Genomic DNA, 22,349 nt, shown 5'->3' with positions numbered 1-22,349 from the left:
CTTGGACATAGTGCCCCGAACCATCAAACTCCCAGACCCGTTCGCTTTCCCTCAATATTATTCTTTTTGTTCTACTCAGGCACAGTGTGCGTCGAATGGGAAAGATGGTTAGAGTGTACAATGCACGTATGGAATGGAAGCAATCCGGCAGTGAGAAAGCACCTCCGTAACATCGCGCCTGCTGACTATGGCATTTAGTTACAGATTAAGCTGGCCTGTCGCTGCGTACAGATGCTTTGTTTGGTGCCCAAGAGGAGTTTTGGCAAAGTGATCTAAACTATGTGCTCGCGGTGTCTCGCGTGCTCCTGATTAGCAAATAATGGCAGGGTAAGCTCAGGTTGTAGGCTGCAAACTGCGTACGCGTTAGCCCTTTAGAGAGCGGCCGCAGCCCACCCCCGCACACGCTAGAAACAAATAAAATCTCAGAATACATTGCTCTTTACGACAAGCCACCAGAGCAAAGTTTTCGTGCAGCACATTTATTAAAAATGTAGATTTACGCAAAATGAAAGCCGATAACAACCATCAATCGCACTAAAGTGAGCACACACAGCAAGGGCCATTTTGGCCCGTTATATTTCGTGAAGAAAGCAAATGAGGATATGTAATACTAAACCGTGTTTTCACTGGCATAAGCCCTCTTCGATAGAAAATTGACGTCAACATTGAGACCGGAGTTTTTTAATTTTTTTAAAGAGCTTTTTTTTTAAAAAAAACTCGCTTATTTAACTATTTTTTCTTATTTGACACTGCCTGTAGGAAAACGACCTTGCGCAGAAATGTTGCAATGGCTCTTATCAATATTTCACACTGTTTTGAAGTCCCTCTTTGTAACACGAAAGGGGCCAAGGCGCATCAAACTTAGCAAACTTTTTTTATTTGGGCCGTGTTTGCCATATTTATCACATTTTTTTTCCTTTTCAGGACGGCATAAAAAGAATGGATGTAATTAACAGTAATGCGTATTAAAACCAGCACAAAAAAGTTTCTACACTACATTTATAGTTCGCGTTAAATTCGGCCGTGAAATCCGAAAATATTGCAGTGAGCAAGAACAGGACGCCCCGCCCCGCCACTTTCGAATATTTTTTTCGCGCGCTTGAGCGTTTTACAGAAATAAAATGTTTGGTTCCGTGCACTTTGAATGTGCCCACATAACATATAAAAATCCCAGATAAGACAACAATATCGACCGCACAGGCATGTTCGATCTCTCGTGGAATCACCCTACGGTGAACGTATACGCATAAAAACGGTCGGATTAGTGAATTCGACATTTCATGACCTTGTCAATTCACGTCGCGATATGCAAAAATAACAAAACACTCGTTTAACAGCCCGATGTGGCGGCACCCATATGTTTTACGCAAGATCGTCTATGGAACACCACGGCTGGTGCTTCCTCCGCTTCGTGCTTGCGTGAACAGCTTGACAAGAATACCACGGCAACATTCCTGCATACTGCCGTCATAATGCTCGATGTTTTACTTCCACACAGTACGATGGCCACCTGTGACTGATAATCTCAAGTGTATGTCCACAAATCGACCAATACGTACAGTGTGGACCCAGGGGGCCGCGCGCTATAAAATCTACAAGTGGTCGGAACGTAAGGCATTCGAAATACAAGTTTTCAGATGAATGCATTTTTTTCTCGTTTTTGCTGTAGGTCCTGAGCAGAACAAGAAATTACCCGAACTCAGAGGTCTTACGTGGCTGTATGACTGCTGCATAGCAGCCGTTGTTGCTAACGGTGGTTTGCAGCAGAGTCTGCCACACGTGCACTTCCCTAGCGCGGCTGCTTCGTACGTTTGTGCCACTAGTTTCCACTTACTTGTGCAGATAGTAGAAATAATTTATATTGGTAGCGCCACCGTGAAGTTTACACCGGAGATAAAGGGCGAGAAAAATATAGAAAGGGAAAAAGAAAAACAAACACTTATTTATCTACGTATCTCTTTTTTTTAATTATTGAATGGCACTCACTGTTTCCTTCGTGGACAACGTAATCCCAACTGTAGTCCCGCCATATGCCTCTCGGTCACATTGCGGGTTTGGCAAATCAATCAAGAACTTAATATTCAAGCGAAACTTGTCATGAGTTACACATTTAGGTGGCGGCGTTGTCGTACGCGATAAGCCTGGCGGAGCCACCGTTACGAATTGATTATTTCAGCGTACAGAAACGCGACCCTCGTGTGATGCGGTCACATGCACATGTGTATAGTAATAATTGATGCTGTGTCGATCGTGGGCTTGTCCGCGATGAAGCGTTTCTAATATGCCAATATGATCTCTTCTCGAGGTCTCACGTCCTTTCACGTTGTCAAATTTCATTGTTGCCTCGATTTGAACGCATGTCATCACGTTCCGGCGTCGTCGCTGGAACGTGAGTCATTAGGCACGACATTAACTGCGTAGGCGCAGTTGGCATCATGCCTACGCAATAAATAAATAAATAAATACATAAATAAATAAATTAATAAATAAATAAATAAATAAATAAATAGACATTTCATAACATAAATCTTAAAATCACATTCCCTAAGCTCAACGCAGTTCGCATTTGTGGTCCTACCACTCAGTTCTAAAAACATCCTTATAAGACCATGTTCACGTTGTTTCTATTTCGAACGTTTATTTCAAGCATCGAACCACTGATATTACCGTACTATTAGCCTCTATCCGGGGTCCCCCTCTTTTCTTTATATTCGATAATGATCGATTATCAATGTACTCAAAAGATCAGTCTTTCGTGTGCAAATATGATGATAATACCATGTTTGACTCTCAAAAAGGCACCTCATCTCGCCTTAACAATCTGAAGGCTCACGTATAAAATATTCAGAGGTGTCCGCATATCAACAAGTTGTCTATCATTCCACGTGAGGCTTAACCTTTTGTATTCACTTCGCGTCAGCGAAAGTTCGCATCAATTCCACCTATTAGTTCTGGCCCGACCTGTCTCCCTACAAGTTCATGGTCTTCCTTTCGTGACGCTTTGTCTTACTGTAATTTGAGATATGAGAATCAAAATGCTCACACAAAGAAAAATAAAATACATCGCCGTTTACGATACTGTCTAATGCGAATCCTCAAGGCAGCTTCCTGTTGGGGCAAGGCCAACTGTGTTTGAAGTTTTAGACTTTGCAAGGTGTCGACTAAGCCATGAATCATAATTTTTGTGAGGTAGGACAGCACCCACTACGCGATTATTTTTTTTTCTGTGCATGAGCGAGGTACCCGCTACACATATTTAAGGTATTATGTGCCCTTTGTTGATGCTACATGTGGCGGATGAGCATGAAGAATTACGGTTGAGCACTTTGCTTTGGGTGGGAAGCATTAAACCACACACTAGTTGCGCAATTATCATTGTATGGGGACTGGTTGTTATTTTGTATGTGTGCGGGGACTGGTTGTTAACCTGTGGAATATATGGTTGCCACGGTATATTGCACAGGTTAACGCGATTCCTTACCCAACATGGCGCGTGTATAGGGTCTTTTTGAAAAAGAGTTGCAAGCACCAGTGTGGCTCTGTGGTAGAATAATCGACTCCCACGCAGAGGGCCCGGGTTCAAATGCAATTTGGTCCGGGGTATTTTTTGCTCATTTTATTTTTTCCGTGTTTATCGGTTACTTTTTCATGTCTATCGGTTACACGACCGACGGCAACGACGCAGGAACAGGCGCCTAAGGGCTGCGCTCTAAAAAAGAGCCTTACGCTACACGCATCTCAATTTTTACATTCTTATATGCTTATAGAATGCAGTATACGATGGCAATAACCGCCTCCTTACCGAACTTCTGTCCACTATCATTTCACTTAACCTATAACAAGGAAGAAAAAATACGCAAAATACGCACACTGCGTATATACGCATAATTAATAACCAAGCCATGTGCAGGATTATTTCCATTTCATGCATTCGCAATCCTGAAGCCCTAATGCATGAGAATATATGTTTTGAGAATCGAACCAGGCCGTCTGCGTGGCAAGCAGGTGTTCTACCACACAGCCACGCCTCTGCTCGGAGCTGCACTGAAAGTAACTTTGATGATTCCCAAAGATACGCGTCCTGTATACAGGTGTCGCAGTACGAGATGTAATATGGCAGTAATATTGCGTGGTACAAGCGTACATTGCCATCGGGCGTCACACCACGTCAATATCATAACGACTTGGTGGTTTAAAGACAGCCACCCATTACAAAAGGCACACACATTACAGCGCGTATTCCCTTAAGACCACGTAGTGGGTGCATCGCAGCTTCGAAAAAGGTTCTCGCGCATAATTGCTCCTGGTTTAAAGCATGCTACCCATTACATAAGGCACACGCCTTATTGTGCGCATTCTGTTAAACACTCGTACTGTTCGAAGCGCGCACTAGGGCAGGATATTGCTATCGCGTTCAACTCTTAAAGGCGAAGCTTAAGCGTCCCCCAATTTTTGTTCTATTTCTTACACCGTAAGTACAATCTAGGTATATTTTTCGAGAGATATATGAATAATTAGCCACCGCTTATCACATTTCCACCATCTAACGTGACGATCTATAAAGCTACAAATGCTGTGTTCAATAACCATCTTCATTTAACAAAGCACCGCAATGATTTTGGCGACAAGCTAAACAATTCACTTCACTTTATATATGCAACACTCTTACTCTCACAATTAAAACTGGAAGGTCTTTAGACTAATTTAAAAGTTATCTTAAAAAGCACTTACTTCGAGAAGACTAACGAGAGTGCTTACTGTATCTTTTTTTTACCTTTCAGTGTTCTTAGAACAATGCAAATAAACTGTTCTTTTTTCTAGTCTTTGTACTTTTTTTCTCCTCATACATTTGATGCTTCTATGTGATATGCCAAAATCGTGCAATTCTATGCGTCTAAGCGCATCTTCTGCCGTTTAATGTTTCTTTCATTTTTGCTTGAGTGCTGCTTTATTAAGCGCGGCCGTTCTTTAGCTTATGAACTGCCACAATTGTCTTTTTCTACAGGAGACGCTGATGCCCTGCTAAAATCTTGACTATGGGTCCTCATTTCGCGCATTAATATTCGTAATATGAGCAAGATTTCAATAATAAAATTTTGATTTGGGCTGTGAGTCTTATAGCGGAAATTTTTCTTGGCCTTTAGCGGTCACTTTCGAACGATATGTTGGACTATCGAAAAATAAATAGCCAGGCTACCCACTTAAGGTATGAATATGCTCTGTCAAGGCTGTGGCGCCAGCAGAACATGCGCGCTATTTAAGGTGGTTACATTTTTATGTCTTTTTCTCCTGCTTCAATGTCTTAATATAGGCACACTGCGGAATTCGCTATACCAACGTGCGGCAGAAGACCTTCACCTGTCTAGAGCCATTAGGAATCCACATGGCGACAACAGGTGGCAACCAGTTTACCCGGCGGGAGTAATCATCCATCGTCTTACATGCGAGCCTTTCGCGATCGAGAAACAAGCTGGCACCGTGATGGCCGTGATACTTGGCCGCTGCATGAAAATAAAAGTTGCGAGTGCATAGAGGCGCATAAAGCTGAGGTGGCCATTTCTATCCGGTTTTGTGAGGGTTTTCCTCCCCACCCACCTGGCTGTAGGCAGTAAGTATAAAAAGAAAACGAAAACAGAGGGGACGTCGTAGTATATTTACCGCGGAAACTCAAACATCACTCTGTTTTTCTCAGCAACATAGCCGAGAAAGCTTTCCGGTTGGTGACGCTAGAAGAAACGGTGAGTTTCTTCAACTTTCTGCGTTACTTCTTGCGGTAAATAGTTGTATTATAATTAAAGCTTCATTTGTCTATCCGTCATAGCGGATACTTGAATGCTGAGCGAGTGTAATGGATGTTTCCGTCAGGTAAGATATAAGAAGGGATGCAGAATTCTACTCCCAACAATCACTTTTGCACTCCCGGAGAAAACTTCCCATGAAATCTAAGGCATGTAAGGTGGCGGTGTTGTAAACGCAGATATGATATTTTGCACTAGTTTCTCAGTAGTGAGGAAAACCCGCTCAAGAAATCTCAACGGTATTACATGACTCTTGAAAAAGAACTGTACTTTGCGATCTTGTAGCATACGCAATTTACAACTGCATTGTCCATTTTTTGCAACTACGCATATCAAGCATTGGTATTCAATTAATTTTATACTTCTCAATTTTTTTAACTTAGGTAGTAAGATAGTTTGGCTATTCTGAATAAGAACACTGTTATATCGAGCTGCTATAATTTTAGATTTGTAAGATCCCGGTGCACCAGAACATTCAAATTGGTGCAGCAGTTATCTCATCGGCAAATTTGTCCATTATGATGTATCTTACTAAAAAAAGACAAGAGAAGGCCAGCCACTGCCTAAAGTTTTTAGCGATTGAAGAAGCCTCTCGCTATATTATGTTTTTTATTAGTCTTATCGCTGAGGCTTCCACTTTCAGTTCTGGAGCTGTCGATGTACGTCTGCCATTTATTTTCTCGCAAAATATTTCTCTTGTAGGAAAATTGGCTACTTAGAGCTCCCTAAAACACACAAAAAGAAAACGCTGCGTAGCTTCATTCATGATGAGTTAGCTGTAAAATATTGTCGCTGCCCCATTTTATCGCGCCTAGGTTCCTTACATTTTTTATGTAAACCATGTGCAATCAATATCGGGACAATTGTTTTTGTTATGCGTTCATTGGGTTCCTGTAAACGGCGCTATAAAAGGTGGACCACTATGTCCATGCCGCATTCAAACCATGAGAGCATGAACCAAAGGATATACCCTAACGGCCAACTACGACCTATCTGTTGAAAAGCATCCCCCTTTGAAGCTTCTGTTATACATTTCGATGTCTTTAAATACCGCTGGTTTCTTCCGTAGCTAGCCTGAGCGAATTTCTTCCGTAGCTAGCCTGAGCGGTTTCTTCCGTAGCTAGCCTGAGCCATAAGAACTAGAACTCGTAGAGTTTGAATAGGAAGAATAATTTAGTGGGTGCGCAATCCTGAAACTTTTATAAAAAACGCAGAGATCTTTGTTGGTATGGTTGATTAGCTATACAATAGCAGCACATAATAATCTCTCAAAACAAACAGATAAGAAAAGGGAAAGCTTATTAGCCCTAGAAAATACACCCCTGAATGAATGAAAAGTTTAGCCTATGCAGGCTTGAATTTGATGTTACAAAGGCAACTGTAAAGAGACCGCAGAAATAATCCGAAATCTAGCTCCAATCCTAAATTGATGTTCAGTAATATTGCTGGTAGACTGTCTCTCCACTAACAAATTTATTATATTGTATAATTGCAGGTTCGGGGCATTGAAATACATATTTCAAGGCCGGGCTAGGCGCTGCTGTCTAGCCCGGCCCTGAGAGATCGGCTACCACTGATCCAAAGAGCTGAACGTATGGCTTGTGCCAGTGGGGCCTTGGAATAGGGGCACCACCCTGCCGGACACACTAGGCTTTTCACTCCAATATTCCCTGCTGGGCGCTGGGGTTCTAGCCTTTGTGGTTTCTGTGCATAATAAAGTTTTTCTTCTACTACTACTACTACTACTACTACTACTACTACTACTACTACTACTACTACTACTACTACTACCACCAGGAAAGAGAGAACTCCACCATGTTACATGGAATTAGGCTATACGATGAGCTATTTGTTATAAGCGCTCGTAAGGTGCAATACCTTTTTTGCTTCACTTTTCTTGTTTGGCAATGTTCAGCTCAAGGCGAATGATCGTGTTGATAAACTAACTGTTGCACCTCTCGGGCCAGTGGCAAAAGCGCCAAATATAAAAGAAATTGTGTAAATTTTTTGCAATATAATTTTTTTTGCTGTTTGGCTAGAGTTTCTTCTGGCGGTTTTCTGGAAGCCTCCAGGAGGCCCTAACAGCACATGTTCGTATAGCATTTATTATTCCTTATAGCTAGTCTTCCAAATAAACGACAGTGTGCACGCGCAGATTTACGTACCGTGCACCACTTCGCACGCCATGTATATGTTATTCATGCGGAAAACAAGATCCGAAAGAAGATAACTGATGGATTACTTCAACCAGTGTCGTTCTACTATGCCAACTTGAGTTGCCGATCCACTGAACAAATATTTCCATAGGTGTGATCTTGCAATTTGAGTAACACCTGCGGCTAAATGCACCTTAAGCGATCGTTTTATGCAAACCGAATAGAGGAAGTCGAAATTTTACTAGCTATTTTACAAAGCTCTTGAACAAAAATGGTGCCCTTCGTGAATTCGATCGATTTGATAGGACCGCTGACATGTCTAAAGCAATTAACTCTTTTTTTCCGCAAAAGACACATCTGCAGGTGACCATGGTTTCCTCTAAAATCGCCCTCCATGGGCTTGTGGTGGCTGCGTTGGCCGTTATCGCCTGCAGCGCAGAAGAGCAGATACCAGTGCTTGGCGGCTGGCAGAAGCACAACGTGAGCGACGATGCCATCTACGAGGAGCTGGCACACTTTGCCGTCTCCAAGCAGGTGGAAAACCGGGAGTTTTTCGACACCGTGCTCGAGATTGTTGATGTAGAGAGCCAAGTACGTATTCTTCTTCAAAATGAAGAGAAGCTACATGATGTTGAACATCCTGAAAGGTCCTATTGAAAAAGAACCGTGTTTCAAAGTATGAGCCCTATTGACGTCACTGCCTCGCAAGAAACGCTAATTATATTCTCACAGAAAATACAATGCGTGCATTTACCACATCGAATAGCGACACATAGACAGAGGTGATGTAGGAAAGAAAAGGAATATTTATAACACAAATGTTTCGCATACCACAAAAATATTTTGCGCAAGTGGTCGAATACAAAGGAAACGCAAATTAGGTTGGATGCGGTGGTCAAGACAATGCCCAACCTTCAGCAAAGGAATACTTTTTAAACTGTAAGCGTCCTTGATAATTGGTTCCTTTTTTAGAATCACCGAAGAATCGCTTGCAACTCCCCTACAAAGTATTTAGACACGCCGCGATCTTGAGACGCTCTGTTTTTCTGTGGAAGAAAATACGGTCTTCATTGTCTTGCATTTAAAACCTTGTCACGTTGCGCACATACTACAAAGAAGGAGTCGAAATAATGCCAGAAGTGCTGTCTGCGTACACCCTCATTTCGCGCTCATTTGGACATCTGTTTGCGGAAAGACGTGGAAGGTATGTGGTAAGGTATAATGGTAAAGCAAGAAAAATTACGTGCGCAAAGAGGCTTCCGTTACGGGGAGGATGTGGGGGGGGGGGGGGGGAATCGAAACGGAGAAATACACTGGCCCTTTCTCGGCCGCGTACATGAGCAGCTCTGATTTGGGTTTGCATTTTGTTTGAGAAATACAATATACGTAAACCTTGCTAAAAGTCACAAATGCTTCTCGCAGGTAGGACACATATATTTTTAATTTGTGAGCGTATTACTGAATCCTCAGTCAGTTTGGTTTGTGTACCCCCCTCCACCTCGTACAACTCTCTTTGACAACACAATGTCGTAACCCATGGGGCCATGCAGAGCCTTATTTATGCCAAATTGTCTCGCTCAGCAAGAACATGTCCATAATAAATAGTAAAAACATGCATTATCACAGCCTTCGCTCAACGTAGATATACGTCGCCTGTTCGCGCAAATTATCTATCTGCTCCTGCATTTAGAAAAAGAAGCGGTGTTTGAACGATGCAATGGTTAAACGAAAAGAAGAAAAAAAGTTGCTGCGCAAATTCTATTAGAACTGCTGCAGCATGGCTGCCGATCGCGAGCTTTTTTGACTTAGTATCCGGAGTTAACATGAAGTTTCTGCGGCCAAATCCACTTCAATGCATTATTTACGTCTTCTGTATGCCTAAATGAGTAGACCTTTGTTTCTTTATTCTTCTTACTAACAGAGTAGTTATCATCAGGGTGCCATTATGAAGGTGTCTTAGTCTGCATTTAGCTTTACTCGGAACCACGCTCGGGACCATGGAATCGCTGCGTGTAGTAAGAGATATAGGAATCTTTGATTGACTGAATATTCTGTTTGACTGAATTTTCTCTCGCAGTCCCATAGAATATGCCCTCGTAAACAATGTTTTGTTATGTCTTCCTGTTTTTGATCAAACAGACGGTAGCTGGCACGAACTACCGTATCAAGTTCAAGATTACGGAATCGACTTGCCCCATCACGGCTGCTTACAACAAGGCGACGTGTCTACCCAAGTCCCGAGAGGTAAGCGCTTTGTAGGCACTGATATGCTTTGATGAAAATAACCGGGAAGTGCATTCGCGTTGCCGAAAAAAAATATCCGAAAAATTATTCTACATATTTTCTGCCAGTGAACGCAAATGCTTCCAAGAGAATGAGCACACGTTTGCGTCATGACAAAGGGTGCAAAGTTGTCACGCAAATCACACTAACAAAAATGCTTCTGCTTTGTTTTCATATGTGCAAGTCACATGTTTCCATTCAGATGGCACTTATACACCTTACACACTCAAAATACAGCTCAGTAAACAGTTAGTAAATCCATGTATTTACTAGTACCGAGTGAATTTTAGTACCTTCGCGGCATCTCTTTACTTGTGGAGAGCAAGTAAAGCTAGTTACGTCTGCCGTTACTAACCAGTGAGGCTTTCTTCGTGCTTTTATTTAGGACTCCACTAAGGCGTCCATGTATCAGACGCTTCGTAGATGGCTCTACCTGATGAAAAACGGTGGAGGCAGTGGAGATATTAGAACTCCCGCGAGTTCTGCCAGAAAGATAATTGTTATATGTATCATCAATCATCAAAAAAAACTTCGTTCTATGTATAAGGTGTAGCCCCACATATAGTTATGTTTCGTAAAATTCAAATTCTTCCTTCCTCTCTATCCGTATCGTTATTTGTGCTCTTATTTGATACATGAAGGTCTTCGGAATGTGTTATTATTGTTATTACAATTATTATTATCATTACTTTGAGAAAGCAATTGATGCTGTGTGTAGAAAGTGTAGATAACACTGTCTGTTCATTTTCTTGGCTGCTTTGATATGCAGTGTTTTTGTAGTTCTGTGTATGCGACGGTTTTTGCTTTCAACTACCTTTTCAACTGCCTTCGCTGTTGTCTCGTATTTTGGGGCTGTGGCTCTGTCAAGCTGTCTATTACAGCTTTTTCTGCAGCTCCCCTCTCCATGTATTTTCTTGAGGCAGAAATAGAATTATTATTATTAATATTATTATTATTATTATTATTATTATTATTATTATTATTATTATTATTATTATTATTATTATTATTATTATTATTATTATTATTATTATTATTGATCAAGTCGATCAGTTTACGGAGCTTATCTTGACCAGCATGCGCAAGTTCATTCCCCAGTATACACCTCATCATTGTAAATATCCCTCCTGGTTCTCATCAGAACTTATAAGTGCACTGAAACATAAAGATCGTGCACACAGGAAGTATAAACGTTCTGCATCAACTCATTTGAAGGAAGAATTCTATCGTTTTCGTACTCTTTGTAAACTCCTTTATAAACGGGATCACAGTCTATATATTTCATTTTTAGAAAAAAGCGCGTCTGACAGGCCGGCTGCGTTTTGGAAGTATGTGCGCAAACGGTCGAGCAAAAATGGCGAGTCCTTCAGGATACTGGACCCAAATGGAGTAGAAGTTCAAGCCGTCGCTGACTGTTTTGCCATGCATTTTTCATCTGTCTATAAGTCTCCAGCCTCTGTAGCTAGTAACGCTCGACAGGTTAAGGCAGTTGGCACAGCTGATGCTGTGTCGCTAGATGAAGATTCCATTTCAGAATGCATTAAGCGATTGAAACCATCCTTTTCAGCTGGCCCAGATGGCATCCCCTCTGCCATACTAAAAGCCTATGGCAGTATACTTGTACCAGTATTGACTACCATATTTAATAAGTGTCTGCATGCTTCAACATTTCCTAGCATGTGGAAAACTGCTCGTGTTTTCCCAGTGTTTAAGTCTGGCTGTAAAAGTGACGTCTCGAACTACCGCCCTATTTCCCTTCTTTGCGCCGCATCTAAAATCTTTGAGCTCGCTCTTCACAAAATATTGTCTTCTGATGTAAAAAATTCATTGATTGTGAATCAGCATGGGTTTCTCGCTGGCCGCTCAACTGTCACTAATCTTGCCAGTTTCATGATGCAAGTCTCCACGCCTATTTCGCAGAGAGGACAGGTTGACGCTATTTACTGTGACCTTAGCAAAGCTTTTGATGTTGTCAGTCATTCGCTGCTTGTGGATAAACTTGCACATTTTGATGTTGATTCTTCAATTGTGAATCTCCTCCATAGCTATCTTCTTGATAGATTATGTTACGTTGCCGTTAATGGCCAAACGTCCTCTTTGTATAAAGCTACTAGTGGGGTTCCTCAAGGGTCGGTACTTGGCGCACTCCTCTTTTTAATTGATGTTAATGATGTTTCTTCTGTCATTCGGAATTCTTTCCTTTTGTATGCCGATGACATAAAGATATTTAAGGAAATTCATTCAGTTATCGATTGTCGCTTGCTGCAATCTGATTTGTGTTCTTTTTCTGAATGGTGCAGGAGCAATAACCTCTCCCTAAATATTTCAAAAACCAAGGTAATGAGTTTCACTCGAAAAACATCTAGTGTGCCATTTTTATATTCTGTCAATTCTGTGTCGTTGTGTAAGGTATGTGAGATCAATGATCTAGGTGTTCTTTTTGATAGCACCTTACACTTTTGTGCTCACGCTAAGCGTGTTGCTTTGCGGGGTCTTCGCACCCTAGGCTGTGTTTGCAGAATGTCTAGAGAATTCCGTTCTCCTGTGCCCTTCCGAAAATTGTACACCGCGCTATGTCTTCCTCAACTAGAGTATGCATCTGTGATCTGGAATGGCATTCCTACTTCCAGCAGCAACGCCATTGAGCGAGTCCAGAAAAAATTCCTGAGCATTTACAACCATCGTTTCGCTAGAAATGACTCTGGATCTCGTTCTAACGCTGCTGGATTATTATCATTGCCATCACTTTGCTGCCGACGAAATCGCGCTGATCTGTTATTTCTTTACAAGCTTGTGCATGGTATCATATCCTGCCCTGTACTGCTCAACTGTCTTAATTTCCGAATTCCACGTAAGCTGACCAGAGAGAATAGACCTTTTCATGTAACCGCCTGCCTCTGTGAACATTCGACCATTGGCAGGATACAACGTCTTTACAATGCTTACTTTTTGGAGCTCGATGTTTTTCACAGCTCCCATTCGTTGTTCTGCTCCGAGCTTTGCTCTGTACTTACATAGCCTCGTACACTGTTGATATTTTTGTTTCTGCCTGCGCATAGTTATATATGTGCAATTTTATAACGTTTTTTATCCTTGATATTTTATTATGAATGTTTCCTTTGTTTGTTTTTTTCTTTTTTTTCGTGCGCCAGTACAAAGACCTTACGGTTGTTCCTGGGCACATTAATAAACGTTTGATTGATTGATTATTATTATTATTATTATTATTATTATTATTATTATTATTATTATTATTATTATTATTATTATTATTGATTCGCAGCTGTGGTATGTCCGTCTTACTTAATTGAATACCTGAAGTGATGAACAATAGAAATTCGAGTCTACAAATGTATCGCTTATCACAGCTCTCGAGAAATGCATCGCAGCACGACTAAATGTCGCATGGCGCACAAATTTAACTTAGGGTTCAAAACTTATTAGAATAATTTTGTATACTGGGAGCGACTAATGGTGTTTGATGTCCTGCAGATACTTCATGAAATACTGACTATTCACGGTTGCTACAAAAGTAAAAAAAAAAGATCATTTATAGGCACTTTAGCGATGCGATCACAACGCGAGTGGATATGAAGAGTATACCATAACCACTGCTTAAGTTGTAAAGGAGATTTTCTTAATTAGGCAGCAGCAACATAGGAGGCTGCGTAATAGCAAAATTTCAAATTGTCAATTCTACAATCATACTTGGAAGGGTAGCGCTAGTAGACACGGACTAGAGGAAGACAGACACACAAACGGTTCCGTTTGTGTGTCCGTGTGTCTTCCTCTAGTCCGTGTCTACTAGCGCTACCCTTCCAAGTATGAATTTCCAACTCGCCCAAGAAAGAGCACTCCTCAATTCTACAAGCTTGCCTCAAAAAAAATTACGAGACTAGCACTAGAAAATACAAACAAAAGTCCAAAATTATTAGCACAACGCATTCAGGTGTCTTTCTGTACTTAGTTTTCTTTATGCTGCTGCTGGCGCTTTCCGTTCTTAAAAAAAAGAACGTAATGACGCACCAAGCAGACGAGGTAATGGTACTGGTCGTTATTAACGTTTAAAGAATGTTTATAGTACGTAGGTTTACGGATGTTAATTAAAAAAATGGTTGCTACCTGTATTGGTCGTAGTTATTATGATGTAATGTGACAGGCTGATGTAAAATTTACACACAATGTAATTGTTTGTTATGTTAGAATAACAGTTCGGTGCAACGTGATGGCACGCGTATATGCAAATGGTGGAGTACAAGATACTAGGTGGAAAAGAGGTTATTATTCTAAATTCTACGGCTACTAACAGGTACCAGGTGTGCTGCGCTCGCTCTTGCGCATTAGCTTTGCCTAACATGCTATATTCCCTAGAAAATGTGTGGATTGACTAGAAGGGCGCCGCAGGAGCAGCATCATCGCATCAGTTCAGAACCAGCAAATTTTATGCAGGACAGTCGCCGTGGCTGGAAGCAGATTCATTCGTTACAAGTGCCACATAATGACATCTTGCGGAGTGGTTTCGGCAACTTACTCTAAGTATAAGCCTGCTATAAAGTGACAACGACACAATATTCGGAAGATCTCAATTACGGTCGCTTTCACTTTTGGAGTAACCGCGGTCGCCGCTTTGGGCTCTCTTCGCTGGGGAATGATGGTAATCTTCGTGTAAGATGATAATTATTGACAATTACCATGAACTCTTCTCTCACCCTGAAACACTCCTCCATTTCAAAGCGGTCTGCTTGTAATGCAACTGAGACAGCCCACGCTTTTATTTGCTGTGTTAAAGTAGACCTGCCATCTTGACTTAAGCCTGCTATACAGGCAGGGGAAAGGCAGGGCAAGACGAAGTTAGATATTTAGACAGACTAGTTGAAGAAGCCCATCGCGGTTGAGATTAACAGCCTTTTTCCCACACACTTCGTGCACCTGACACAGGAAAATATTAATAGTTCGTTGATTATGTATAGAAAAAATGGTTAAGCCGCTATCGCACTCTTTATTTTTTTCTTTTCAGACTATCAAGGACGTCTGTACTGCCGCGATCACTGATGTTCCCTGGACGAAGGTGCGCGAACTTACATCATTCACCTGCGAAGGACCAACTGTTTCCCACTAAATCTCAATCGTCTTTCTGGTTGCTGTTACTGTACTTTGTGTCATAAGAATTTGCACTGCGACCTACGACGTCAACTCAATAAAGGTGTTTTAGTAACTGCCAGCATACGCTCAATTTCGTCTGCTCGGTTTTAACAGCAGAGCTGTTTATGCCGGCCGTAAAAACTTTGGTGTCCGCACAATACCGCCGAGGAGCACCTCGCGGCACGCGCTCTCTTAGTCCCTCTGCTTTATCTACTGCTTTGCTCCCGGAACACGTGCACCGATTTTATGGCGCAGAATTTTCCGCCGCGGGAGAGATCGCGAATGAAAGAGACAGTGATATATATATATATATATATATATATATATATATATATATATATATATATATATATATATATATATATATATATATATATAAAGAGAAATAAAGATAGATAAATATACGGACAATTTCTTCGCTAGGCGAGATTCGATGCCTGAAGGTATCGAATACCCGAACATTCGTGTCAAGCACTCGGCTATCCAGGCACGCTAGAAGAGCATAGCATAGCGTTGTATAGTATAGCAAGGGAGTAGGCAACGTAGGTGAGCCAGAGGAGGACAGGAAGGAGGAGGCAGAGAGTAATGCATCGCAGTGAACGAGTAAGAAAGAGATAGAGAGGCCTAAGGGCGGAAATAAAAGGACGGAAAGAATGAGAATCAAATAAACAGGAGGAAAGAAAGATAGAGGGAGAGAAAGAAATCGAAAAAGAAGGAAGCGAGAAATACAGAGAGAGAGAGGGAAGAGAGAAAAATAAAGAATAAAAGACCAATAAAGCAAATGAGAGAGAGAAAAAAAAGAAATAGCAATAAACAAAGACGAAAATTACGTACAAAGCAAACAGAGAGAAGATAGAAAAAGATAGAGAGGGAAAATTTGCAAAACATAACAACACAGCAACAGCCAGGTCTACCTAGTTGGCCATCAGCTCCGCTGTCTCTTTTGCATAGCACCTCCGGTGGAAGCTACGTTATTTTTTTTATTAAACATTCATAATTTCTATTCCGGGAAATTTTTAGTTTACGCCACATCAATGACATTTTCAGACTTCTGCTTTTACGAGTACAACAAGAAATGAAATGGCATATTTTTGTTGAAGCACACATACATTGCCCAGATGTTATATGAACATCTCAAAATTTTATAGGTGTTCGAGTGGTCGTTCACACACGCAATGACCATCACAACAAACCGTATCGAATACAAATTTAACATAATTTGTTCTTACTGAAAATAAAGAAATAGCATAATCCTATCCCTACATTGCTTGAAACACGGCCTCCATTTGCATCAACAATAAGCTGCCTTATGGCGGTGACCTGCGAAAGCATCTCGGTGTGCACTTCATGCAATTATAACCTTTAACATTTCTATTGTAATATGCTATGCCAACAAATAGCCATCACAGCTCTAGACGTTTTATTCCCGCGCAGTACGATGCCCACCTGTGACTAATAATCTCAAGCATAGGTCCACAAAGCGGCCAACACGTACAGTGTGAAGCCAGGACGCCGCGCGCTTCAAAAACTACGAGAGGTGGTCAGAACGTGAGACATTCCCAATAGAAGCTCTGAGATGCATATTTTTCTTTAGGGGCGAAGCATCTTAAGGCCAAGGCTTGTCTCTATGGCGTCCGTGCGCACGGCACAGCACCTTGTAAAATCGAAACATCAGGTTTAACTATAAACTAAAGTCACTCATACTTGTGACAAAACAATATGAAACACTTACCAGCACAAACACTAAACTATTCGGCAAATTCAACGCACGCATTGGGTACATTAGGACCTAGATTTGTCGTTGACTCTCACTGTCCGCTGTCACGGCATATAGAAAACCGTTGCTTTAGTCGAAATATATGAGTGCATTTGAGTAAAAAAAAAAGGTTTACAACAGACGAATATCAATCATAATTGTGACAAAACAATATAAAACACCCACAAGCACAAAGCATCTGTACTAGTCGGCTACTTCAACGTAGACATTATGCATCTTAGGGCCTAGCTTTGTCGTCGACTCTTTAGATCACTTTATCTCACTCAATTTACATTCTATGGGGCAACGCTCGGGTAGCGTACGGTTACTCACGCATACGATACCCAGAGCTTCGCCCACTAGCTCGTCATCATTCACTTCGTGGAGATGCTTGCATTTTTTTTTCTCGTTTTTGCTATAGATTCACAAGACCCAACTAATGGATCGTGACTTATGTAGCCAGGTTACCCTCTACCATATTTTTTCACATTTGCGGAGAGAGAGAGATAGTAGAAAAGAAGGACTGTCGCATCAAGGAGGGAAATAGACTACTCCGGTAACACTGGACAGTTATTGAGTTCTTGAAAAAGTCTTGAGTAGAACAAGTAATGACCCGAACTCAGAGCTATTACGTGACTGCACGACTGCTGCATGGCACCCGTTGTTGCTGATGGTCGTTTGCAGCAGAGTCTGCCACACGTGCGTTTCCCTTGCGCGGCTGCTCCGTACTTTTGTGCCGCTAGGTTCCACCTACATGTGGAGGTAGTAAAAATTAGTTATATTAGCAGTGCCGCCGTAGAATTTACGCAGGAGAGAAAGGGCGAGAAAAATACCTGAAGGGAAGAAGAAAAAAAAACAATTATTAGATGCGAAGCAGCTTTTACGCTGGGCATTGTCCGTAGTTCTATTGGCGACCGTCCGCTTTCTATAACCTACCATAGCCATGTGTAACATATTGAGCGCACGCTCGCGCCAAGGAGAAGTCTTCTTCGTCTCGTTCTTCGACCGCCTTGATGATGATACGTGCAGAGCATTTTAGGAGCCCGGGCTGCCGTATGCTGCCCGCGCTTGGCGTAACGCAGACAAAACCACGTGTGCTGGCGTGCGCTAGCGCGTTCGGGCCTGTGTAAGGGGCTGGGTAAGACACCGTGGACTCTCCCCCCTTACACTCTCTCAGCAATCACGTGATGGCGTCGGGAAACGAGATTCTGCGGACGCGCGATAAACCCGCGTGGCGTGCTCCAACAAGAGTTCGGGACAAGTAACAGCAAGAGAAACTACAGTGAATTCATGGTGTGCTCCACAGGCAAGGGCGCGTTAACATCGAGCAAGGCGCCGGTGTTGAACGGAACTTTAAGTCGACCCATGCACTCCTTCGCATTCCCCCTTAGTTCCCTTTAGTGGGAGATGGTGAAATATTTATCTACGTATCCGTTTTTTCTTTAATAATTGAATGACACTCACGGTTTCATTCGTGGACAAAGTAATCTCGAGTACAGCCCTACCATGTGGTTCGCGGTCACATTGTATTTTTGGCAAATCCATCAAGAATTTAATATTCGAGCGAGGCTCGTTATGAGTTACACGTTTCGATGGCGGCGTTGTCGTACGAAATAAACCTGGTGAGGCCACCGTTACGATTTCATTCTTTCAGCGTACAGAAATGCGGCCCTTGTAGGTGCATATTTGTATGCGCTGTTTTCTAATTAATGCTGTGTCGATCCTGCGCTTGTCCGCGATCAAGCGTTTCTAATATGACAATCTGATCTCTTCTCGAGGTCACATGTCCTTTCACGTTGCCAAATTTCATTGTTGCCTTGATTTAAGCGCATGACATCACGTTCCGGCGTCGGCGCCGGAACGTGAGTCATTAGGCACGACATTAACTGCGTAGGCGCAGTTTCCATCATGCCTGCGCTATTTACAAATAAATAAATAAATAAATAAATAAATAAATAAATAAATAAATAAATAAATAAATAAATAAATAAATAGACATTTCATAGCATAAATCTTAATATCACATTCCCTAAGCTCAACGCAGTTCGCATTTGTGGTCCTATCACTCAGTTCTGAAAACATGTTTATATGACCGTGTTCATGTTCTATTTCCAACGTTTATTTCAGGTATCTAACCACTGATATTTGCGTACTCTAAGCCTATGTCCGGGGGCCACTTATTTTCTTTACATTTGATAATGAATAATTATGTAATTGTCTTTCCTGTGCAATTATGATGATAAGACTATGTTTAACTCTCAAAAAGGCACCTGATCTCGCCTTAGTAATCTGAATGCTCACTTATAAAATATCCAGAGGGGTCCTCATATCAACAAGTTGTCTATTATAACAATTAACGCTTAATCCCTTGTATTCGCTTCACATCAACGAAGATTCGCATCAATTCTGCCTATCACATCTGGCCCGACCTGCCTCCCTACCATTTCATGGTCTCCTTTTCTTGGCGCTTTATCTTACTGTCATTTCAGATATGAGAATCACAATGCTCACACAAAGAAAAAAAAATGCACCGGCGTTTACAATACTGCCTAATGCGAATTCTCAGGGCAGCTTCCTGTTGGGGCAAGGCCAACTGTGTTTGAAGTTTTAGACTTCGCATGGTGTCGACTATGCCATAAATCATAATTTTTGTGAGGTAGGACAGCACCCACTACGCCATTATTTTTTTTCTGTGGATGAGCAAGGTACCCGCTACGCATCTGTAAGGTATTATGTGCCCTTTGTTGATGTTACATGTGGCGGATGAGGCTGAAGAATTATGGTTGAGCACTTTGCAGTGGGTGGGAAGCATTAAACCGCACACTAGTTGCACAATTGCCATTGCGTGGGGACTGGTTGTTATTGTGTGTGTGTGTGTGGGGGGGTACTGGTTCCTAACCTGTGGAGTATAGGGTTACCAAACTATATTCCGCAGGTTAACGCGATTCCTTACACGATATGGCGCGTGTATAGGGCCTTTTTGAAAATGAGTTGCAAGCACCAGCGTGGCTCTGTGGTCGAATACTCGACTCCCACGCAGAGGGCCCGGGTTCAAATGTAATTTGATCCGGGGTATTCTTGGCTCATTTTATTTTTTCCGTGTTTATCGGTTACTTTTTCATGTCTATCGGTTACGCCACCGATGGCAACGGCGACACCGCACGACGCAGGAACAGGCGCCTAAGAGCTGCGCTCTAAAAAAGAGCGTTACGCTATACGCATCTCAATTTTTACACTCATATATCCTTATAGAATGCAGTATACGGTGGCAATGACTGTCTCCTTACCACACTTCTGCCCACTATCATTTCACTTAACGTATAACATGGAAGAAAAACTACGCAAAATACGCACACTGCGTATCTACGCATCATTAATAACCAGCCGATGTGCAGGATTGTTTCCATTTTATGCATTTGCAATCCCGAAGCAATACAGCATGAGAATACATGTTCGTTTTTAGAGGCGAAGCTCCTTATGGCGGCACCCGTTCGTCCCTCGTAGTCGTAGTCGTAGTCGTAGTAGTCGTAGTGCGTAACCAGTCTTACGCTTTGACCTCCAAGGTGGTGCCGGTGGGAGATTTTTAGTGTGCGTTGTTGAACAATAAAAAATTCGGAGCGTGCGCGTTAACTGAAAGCTGAATTCTTCTGTCTCTCATTCCCCATTAGCAGCCATTGGCATGTTCTAGTAGGAAACGTTAGTAGAAGTAGAAGTGTAAGTGTTAGCTAAAAGCCGACTTCTTCTGTCTCTCATTCCCATTAGCAGCCATTGTTTACCTCCAAGGTAGTGCCTGGTGAGATTTCTCCTGTGCGTGATTAAACAATAAAAATTTTGTTCAAAACGCCGTTGATTGATGAAATAAACCAACGAAAGACGCCAGATGTTTTTTTAAAAGCAAAACGAAAAGACGCCAGATGTTTCTAAAGCAAAACGAAAAGATGCCAGCTGCTTAACGAACGACGCCAGATGTTTTCGAAAGCAATGGTTTTCTAAACAATGAAAATTCACAGCGTACATGTAAAATTAAAGTGAGCTGCAAGTCGTCATAACTCATCGAACCTTAGTATAAACGCGCCCGATCTCACGTCGGTGATGATGTACTGGGCAGAATTCACGGTTTACCGATGAACCTCCGCAGCTTCGCCCACTCATCATCATTCACTCCGTGGATATGCTGTGATTTTTTTTCTGACGCCGTAAGTATAATCTAGGTATCTTTTTCTTAACATATGTGAATAATAAGCCGCCGCTTATCGCATTTCCGCCACCTATCATGACGATCTATACCGCTACCAAAGTTGTTGAATAACCATCTTAATGTACCAAAGAATTACAATAATTTTGCTAAACATGCTAAACAATTCACTTCACTTTATATATGCAACACTCTTACTCTCATAATTAAAGCTGGAAGGGCTTTAGACTAATTTAAAAGTTATCTTAAAAAGCACCTACTTCGAGAAGACTAACGAGAGTGCTTACTGTATCTTTTTTTTACATTTCAGTGTTCCTAGAACAACGCAAATAAACTGTTCTCTTTTTCTACTCTTTGTTTCTTTTTTGTCCTGATACAATATTTGATGCTACTATGTAATATGCCAAAATAGTGCTATTCTATGCGTCCAAATGCGTCTTCTCTCCTTTAATATTTCATTTTTGCTTGAATGCTACTTTAATAAGCGCGGCCGTTCTTTTGCTTATGAACTGCCAAAATTGTCTTTTTCTGCAAGAGACGCTAGTACCCGCTAAAATCTTTGACTATGGGTCCTCTTTTTGCGCAATAATACTTGTAATATGAGCAAGATCTCAGTAATGAAATTTTGGTTTGGATTGTAATTCTGACAGCGGAATTTTTTTTTTTTGGCCTTGAGGGGTTAATTGCGAACGATATGTTGCACTATCGAAAAATGCATAGTGAGGCCAGGCACGTAAGATATGAATATGCTCTGTCAAGCCTGCGGCGCCAGCAGAACATGCACACCATTTAAGGTGGTTACATTTCTTTGTTTTCTCCTGCTTGATTCACTGTATGAACGTGCGGCAGAAGACCTTCAGTTGTCTTGAGCCATTACAAACCCACGTGGCGACAACATGTGGCAACCAACCAGCTTACCCGGCGGGCGTAATCATCCACCGTCTTACATGCGAGCCTTTCGCGATTTAGAAACAAGCTGGCACCGTTGTGGCAGTGACACGTGACCGCTGCGTGAAAAT

At 41.8% G+C, this 22,349-nt stretch overlaps 1 protein-coding gene across 1 annotated transcript; it reads left to right on the top strand.

Moving 5' to 3' along the window:
• Nucleotides 1–5,607: 5,607 nt before the first annotated feature.
• LOC119373465 (salivary cystatin-L2-like) lies at nt 5,608–15,479 on the top strand. The gene is made up of 4 exons (XM_037643495.2): nt 5,608–5,738; nt 8,318–8,545; nt 10,094–10,198; nt 15,255–15,479. The coding sequence occupies exons 2-4, from the start codon at nt 8,324–8,326 to the stop codon at nt 15,354–15,356; spliced, it is 429 nt and encodes a 142-aa protein (XP_037499423.1). The 5' UTR covers nt 5,608–5,738; nt 8,318–8,323; the 3' UTR covers nt 15,357–15,479.
• The last annotated feature ends 6,870 nt before the right edge of the window (nt 15,480–22,349 follow it).

Source organism: Rhipicephalus sanguineus, chromosome 11, assembly GCF_013339695.2.
Source record: "Rhipicephalus sanguineus isolate Rsan-2018 chromosome 11, BIME_Rsan_1.4, whole genome shotgun sequence".
NCBI classification, from domain to species: domain Eukaryota; kingdom Metazoa; phylum Arthropoda; class Arachnida; order Ixodida; family Ixodidae; genus Rhipicephalus; species Rhipicephalus sanguineus.
This window is presented reverse-complemented; position numbering and strand designations above follow the sequence as displayed.

Coding starts and splice junctions, on each gene's coding strand:
- LOC119373465 (XM_037643495.2), top strand. CDS start 8,324: ATGGTTTCCTCTAAAATCGCCCTCCATGGGCTTGTGGTGGCTGCGTTG. Junction 8,546..10,093: donor TTGTTGATGTAGAGAGCCAA/GTACGTATTCTT, acceptor TTGATCAAACAG/ACGGTAGCTGGCACGAACTA. Junction 10,199..15,254: donor GTCTACCCAAGTCCCGAGAG/GTAAGCGCTTTG, acceptor TTTTCTTTTCAG/ACTATCAAGGACGTCTGTAC.